Consider the following 7,071-nt stretch of genomic DNA (forward strand, 5'->3'; position numbering starts at 1 on the left):
CTCTGACCTTTGTTTAATTAAAATGTGAGAAAGCTTTAGCCCTTCCAGATGCAGTTATATTATAGCTCCCGTCATGGCCAGTGGATAGAAATAATGGGACAGTTGTCCCATCATTTGAAGACACACATAGATAATGTGGGTTTTAGGAATACAGGAGGCTACAGTATGTTGTGTTGTTTTGCTACAGTGTTTTGGAAGAGGGTCTGTTTCATCATATAGATCTCCATACAGCTTTGGCCCTTTCAGAAGACTGTAAAATGCTGCCTTATATTGAGTCAGAACATGGATCCATCTAGCTTGGAACTGTTTGTAGGCTGCTACCCAACCCCATTCTTGTTCCTAGCATCATAAGGCTTCAGATTATAGCACCAAACTTCAGTAGCAAAACTGCTGCTTTTTTGTGGGCTTTTTGTAAAAACAAAATAGCAAATTGTATATATTTTGCTCCCTTGGCCATAGCATGAGCAAAACAATAGGACAAATAATCTCTATTTGGCCTACGACTCTATCACTGGACAATCAGTGTCCATTTCTCCTATGGCTTCCAGACGTTGAAAGAATAGAAATTGTGACTTTCAGCTAGCTCCGATGTACAGTATAGCAACTGGCATTTCCTGCCCAAGATTTCATTCAGGACACTTTCTCAGGCTATGAAGAGACCCTATAAAAGCTCAAATCTGAAAACCTTTTGATTCAAAGCACGTGCTGTACCGGTGTGTTACAGCCCAAACTCAGGAGGAAAAGGGGGGCTTTGACCTGGTTTTCAATATAAGGTGAATGTCATAATATATATCAAATAAACTGAGAAGATGTTGAGGTTTAATTCTGATTTTCTCCTTTTGTACTAGAACATCCTGAAATATACTGAGCAAGAGCATCCAGATTATTACCTCCTTCTTGTCTGTGTTCAGCGCCTACAAGTATTTATTTCTCATTACAGTCTTCTCTTCCAGTGCAATGAAGATCTGCTAATACAGAAACGAAAGAAACTGAGAAAGTGAGTCCAATACCGAAAAATAGCCTTTTTGTGCATTTTTATGAAACTTTCTTTCCAAGAGCAAAATATATTTATATAACATCTCTCTTCCCCTTTGAGCTTCTCAACTAGTCTGACTGAATGACTGGACCAGGATCATCCTGAGAATTTCAGGGTGAATTTTAACCTGATCTTCCCAGCTCCTAATTGACTGCTATACCATAGAATGTGAGAACAACAGTACTATGTTTTGTTGGCTGTGCCCAATAGAGTACACGAAGTAGTAGGGGAAACATTAGCACTCCTGTGGGTAATCACAGTTCCCTTTAAAAAGACATAAAAATATTCCATAACCTAACTATGTAAAGACATGTGAATAGATTGGCCATTGCTGTCTTTGTTGTTCCCAATTTTTCCCCATGCTCTTGACCCAATACATCAGGAGTAGAGGCCCAGGATAATGGGACTAATGAAGACACAGCTGTTCTTAGCCATCTCTTCTGTAGTATCAGACATGTGGAGCAGTTCCACTTTTAGCATCATTGCTGTGCCTCCTGCTGCTACCTTTATTTGTCTGTCTGGAGGAAACTGGTAGAGGCTGCTCAAATATAGTAAGTCATCGTTTCCCAGACTTACCTCAGAGAGATGTTAGCTCCAACTGAGTTCTATGAGGTTTGTGCTGGCTGGCATTGCCTTTCCGTGGAGGATTTTTTCCTGTTTCTTTCTGCTCCTGCTTTGAAAGTTGTCCTACTTAAGAATGGAGCACCACCATGAACTGTTGAGTTGGAGTTGCATACAGTGTGATGTGGATTGGGTCCTTTTAACCCTAATCCTTAAATGGTGTTTTCAGTTCTGTCATCCTATAGTCCCAGGCACCAACAGTCTTTGGGGTGGGGGATCTGCTTTTCAAGGTCAGGTCTGCAGATTATACATTCTGGTGATAGAGAGGTGGATCTTTTAGGAGCCATAGTGGCACAGTGGTTAGAACGCAATATTGCAGGTTAACAACTGCTCACAGACAGGAGTTCGACCCTGACCAGCTCAAGGTTGACTCAGTCTTTCATCCTTCCGAGGTCAGTAAAAAGAGGATCCAGTTTGTTGGGGCAATATGTTGACATTTGTAAACCATTCAGAAAGTGCTGCAAAACAGTGTGGAGCAGTATAGAAGTCTAAGTGCTATTGCTATTTCTCCATAATGGCACCTGATTTATGGAATTACTTTCTCTTCAATGCCAGTGTGATCTTTTAAGTTTCTTTGTTACATTGGCTTTCCCCAGCCATTGTTTTTTCCCTTTTAATTGCTTTATTCCTTTGGAATCTTTGCAAAAAAGAGTAATAATGTAAAATATTTGGAATTATTTATAGTATGTAGAAAAATATGTGAAGGAATAATAGAAATTTGATACTGTTCTATTCTAAGAAAAGCTTGATACATGTTCTGCATGGGTAATGCAAATTTAAAAGTGCCACTATTATTCCATACTACTGGAATTATTTTTGCAGCCAAAATGGTCAAAAAAACGTAAATGAAAAATCAGGTGGATCAGCTCACTACTTTGCAAGAACTGAATCCTCCTTTAGCTTTTTTTTTCATACAATGTTAAATTTGGAGATTAATCATATTGTCTGAGTTATACTTTAATGGCATTTCTTGAAAAAGCAGCACCAGGCTCTGGTTGGTGAAACTTGATATTCTACTACTAAAACATTAATCCTATAAGCCTGTTTCCTCTTTATGATATATGCAGCATATTTTCCTTAATTGTTTGGCCTACTGCTGTTTGGGAATTTTATACATAAGGGCTAAAAACCTATTTCTGTTAATGAAAGTGGAAGTTCTCAAAAATTGCTTGTGATCTAGATATTTATCATACTTCTAATCCTCATATGGGACTTTAGTATCAGTAATAATGGTATTCAAGCACTATAGACATAAAATTATCTGTTGCTGAAATTAATACAAGGCTAATTCCCTGCTGACTAGAAAAAACGGTGTGGTTGCATTCTTGTTGAACTCACAATATTACATTTCTGTTTTACTAGATCTTCCTTCATAAAGTTATATAAAGGTCTAGCCTCTCAGTGTCCCAGCAGTGGACCAGCAGCCTCTCCAACCCCAAGTGCAACTTCCTTTCACAATAGTGGAATCCATTCTGAAGAGACGGTGCATCTGTTTCCATCAGCCTCTGTTTCTGGAATAACTGCTATGTGAGTACAAAAATATCATCAGAAGATACTAATTCAGGAATGTACATTACAGCATCATCTTCAGCTTCTTTATTCTTATTCTTGTCTGTTCTTATATTTTGCAAACTTTTTTCGGTGCGATATGTTTCGCAAATATTTCAGATTTTGTTCACATACATGACTCACCTAAGATAGTAAAAAGAAATGTACAGTATTCTCCAAATCCTTGTGAATTATTCATATCAGAAAATACATACTAGCAATTTGCCTGGGGGGAAGCACTTAATTTACTTGAATGGCAAGGGGCTCCCACAAAATTGGTAACCCAATCATCCAATGTGGAGCTACTTTCACCTCTGTTGGGGTAGAGGGGGAACACAGATGTTTGCTTAAGCTTGTTTACCTTTATTCTCTTACCACTCTTTTAAGGCATTTGATGTCACACATAAAAAAGGGACAACAAGAAATGGCAAACATTCCAGGGAAACCGTGTGAGTGGGAAGCTGATGGAAGAAAGCATGGCAGACCAGACAGTGCTTTAACTTCATCTCAGTTCAATGAGGAGGACTTGAAGGCTCTAGCGGCTTCTCTGCAGCCTCTTCCAGACATGGAGTTCAATGCTGCTTCATCAGATATGAAAGAAAACCTGGAGAAGCCCCACAAAGCTTCTGTGGAGCTTCTGCAAGACAGCAGAAGCTTTACTCCTGATTTTGAAGATTTTGAATACCGAGGGAATACATATTCCATTCCTGGACTCTATGAGAAAGAGCCTCTGGCTATCCTTCAGACTTGCTCACCAGCCTCCTCTGAATCTAGCATTGACATCTGCTTCTTGCGACCTGTGAACTACACAAAGGAACCAGAGAAGGCTCACCGCACTTTGCAACCACTTCCCAAGAGCAGTGATCTGGAGCACATCAGTAGCAGCACCTCCAAGCGTGAGGCTTTTCGGAGCAAGGGCAAACAACTGAGTCAGTCCTTGAAGGAGTTTCCCCGGAGTGGGTCTGAAGGCATCAGCACAAGGCTATATAGCACAAGGAGCAGCAGTGGGAGTCGGCTGTCAAACTTGCAGGAGAGAGGCTTCCAGCCCCATGAGGCCTCTGCCACCTCCAGGAGCTCCCAGTGGAACTACTTTCCTCCACAGCGAGGAGTGGGTGAAAAGCAAAGCTTTGTAGAAGTAAGGAGAGCAAAAGGCCAGGGCAAACCCACTTCCCAGCAGGGTCTGAGAAACACGTAAGCGGGCTACTGACTCAAAGGCAAAGACGGGAGGGTCAGGGCTGCATCCCACAGGGATATCATTCAGTTAGTCCTTTTTGGCTAGTAGTGCATGTACTGCATTTGGAGCTTTAGTTGAAAGTAGTCTCCAGAGTATCTTCCTGCCTCTGTCTAGATCAGGAGTGTCCAACCATAGCAACTTTAAGACTTAAGGACTTCAACCCCCAAAACAACCCATTTCCCTCCCATGCTGGTTGGGGAATTCTGGGAGTTGAAGCCCACAAGTCTTAAAGTTGCCACCCAATGTCTGGAAGATTATGCTCCATTTTTTTCCTAATTTTATTTTAAAATGATGCCAAATCCAAGAATGTTTCCAATTCCTTGAATGGGACAGACAGTAATGGAGAGAGTACTTCAAATAACTTCAAGTAACTGAACTGTGGTTCAGTTACTTAATCTAATAGTTTGTATCTTCATGACAAAGTCAACCATGATTGAATGCACATAGTGTAGGATGAGAAAATATCATTAGACAATTTATATCTGTATGTGTCTTGAATACAGACTGGGACACCATGGCAACCCAGAATTAGCATTAATAAGAATTAAGAAAGAATTCACGAGAGGGCTGCAAATTAGTTGTACTGTTCAATTTTAGATAGGCTCTTCTAAGGATTTGCTGCTTTAAGATTGATCTTACAATCTTGGTCTGCTACATCAGCCATGCCTTGACAAAATCATCTTAGCTTAGATACTCCTTGCTGCTGAGCCAGGTGTTTACTATTATATTAAGGTGAGCCTTTCTAAACCATATGATTAGATTATAAAGATGCAGTTAATATTAGTAGTAACTATTAACTACCCAGGAGCTATTATTATTAATCAAAAATAATAGTTCCTGGGTACTGCAGGACTTTGGAGAATATTCATGCAGATAGACACTGTCAATGCTGCAAATACTGTATATTCTTGCTTTGACAATATGCAGAACTGTCTGGTATTTTTATAGTTAAATCAGGCAACAGTGAAAGGGGAGGAGAATAAAGGAAAGCCCAGGAAAAAGAAACCGGAAGTAAATCACATCTTCCAAGTTAATTGGAAGATGTGAACCATGACTCCAAAATAAGAATCTCAGATCTAAGCATTTCCACCATGCCGTACTGACATCTCTGTAACCTTAATAAATGCTTTTAGGAAAAATATGCCTGAAAGTCCTTTTAAGTGTTTCGTTAATCAGACACATGACATCATGCTTAGATCTGAGATTCTTTTCCGTTGCACATACATTCCAGACACGACAGACACACCTGATTCTTGCCTGCCTTCCTGCTAGAAATGCAGGACGCGGTCTTGTAGGGAAGAGGATAATCTTTCCCGCTCTCGGTGAAGCAAGCTTTTGAGAAGCAATTCCTGGTCTTTAAAATGGGTTTGGTTCCTATGACTTCTTTTAGGGACATGGAGAACTGCAGTTACACTAGCCCATAACAGGAACATTCTTCAGTCCATCTTATCCACATGCTCAGAAGCCCCCAAATATTGGTTTCTTGTGATATGTAGCAGTCTTCATCGTGCCAAGGGGGCTCCAGGGAACTGTGATTTGCCAGGATTTATAAAGTAAAAGGTTTCCTATTCTTACTGCATAAGTTTCAAAACAAACATTAAAGGTTTCCTACAGAGGTTGATTTTCTCAACCGCTTTTGTTCCACTGAATGAGACAACCATTTTTTCCCTTTTCAGGATATGTATCTAGAAGATACCCGATTCTCTTGCAGAGATGACAATGAGCAAACATCTTTCAGCAGTCATCCACCACGGCAAGAACAAAAAAGAAGCCTTCGCAGTTCCTTTCGCAAACTTTTCAAAAAGAAATGAGTCATTGAAAGAAAAATAAATTTGCCAACATTTATTTGCTCCCGTTATGCAGAAGGGCTACCTAGCAATGGGGAAAGCATTGTATTAATGTCCATTGTAGTTTATTGGTTCTGAGTTGTTAATGTAAAACCTTAGAGAAGTGTGGGTTGTCATAACTTTTGCCAACTAAACTTCAGGCAGGATTTTTCAGGGCTGGTAATACCTTGCATGCCATACAAGAGCTACAGTGTGTAACAATGCATGTTATACAGATTTGGTTCTATATCATCTTTAAATCAAGTATTCAAGATGGTTATTCAGTGCTCCTGTATGAACTGGTTCAATAGGAAAATGTCTGTGTCTCCAAATATTCATCAACTCCTCTTTGGATATCTGCATTATTTTCAATAGTGTAGAAAAATGTAGCACAATTCTTGATTGATCTATCTCTAAAAGAGCAGTTCACCTCTTAAGAGTAGCTTTAGGTACAATTTAATCATTTTACATCAGGAATATTGTAAAATAGGAATGTTTATAATTTATTTAAGTGATCCGGAAATAAAAAAATATCTAGATCACAAGGTTCTAAACCAAATGATTAGTTTTTCCCCCATAAACAGGAAAATGGTGCTAGGCTCATATATACATTTTAAATTGGTATAATTTATATTTTACTTCCAAGTATGTTTTATTGCTTGCATTTTGCTTCAAATGAAATTGAAGCAAAAGACATGGCTAAAAGACATGGCTCATTTGCTCAGCAAATTCAACTGAGTATTGTTTATGTGATTAAGTTATAAAAGACTAATAATGAGACAAAAATCCAAACCACCCAATCGTGA

The 7,071-nt window shown here is 39.3% G+C and overlaps 1 protein-coding gene across 1 annotated transcript in view; it reads left to right on the top strand.

Annotated features, from left to right (window-relative positions):
- Nucleotides 1–6,805, top strand: part of ARHGEF33 (Rho guanine nucleotide exchange factor 33) — a 33,996-nt gene extending 27,191 nt beyond the window's left edge. The window contains 4 exon segments of the mRNA XM_029285041.1: nucleotides 849–997; nucleotides 3,020–3,184; nucleotides 3,593–4,340; nucleotides 6,116–6,805. Of these exon segments, the coding sequence (XP_029140874.1) occupies nucleotides 849–997; nucleotides 3,020–3,184; nucleotides 3,593–4,340; nucleotides 6,116–6,250 (1,197 nt within the window). The 3' untranslated portion in view covers nucleotides 6,251–6,805.
- Nucleotides 6,806–7,071: the final 266 nt, after the last annotated feature.

This window comes from Protobothrops mucrosquamatus, unplaced genomic scaffold (assembly GCF_001527695.2).
Source record: "Protobothrops mucrosquamatus isolate PMUCROS unplaced genomic scaffold, P.Mucros_1.0 scaffold1224, whole genome shotgun sequence".
Lineage (NCBI taxonomy): Eukaryota > Metazoa > Chordata > Lepidosauria > Squamata > Viperidae > Protobothrops > Protobothrops mucrosquamatus.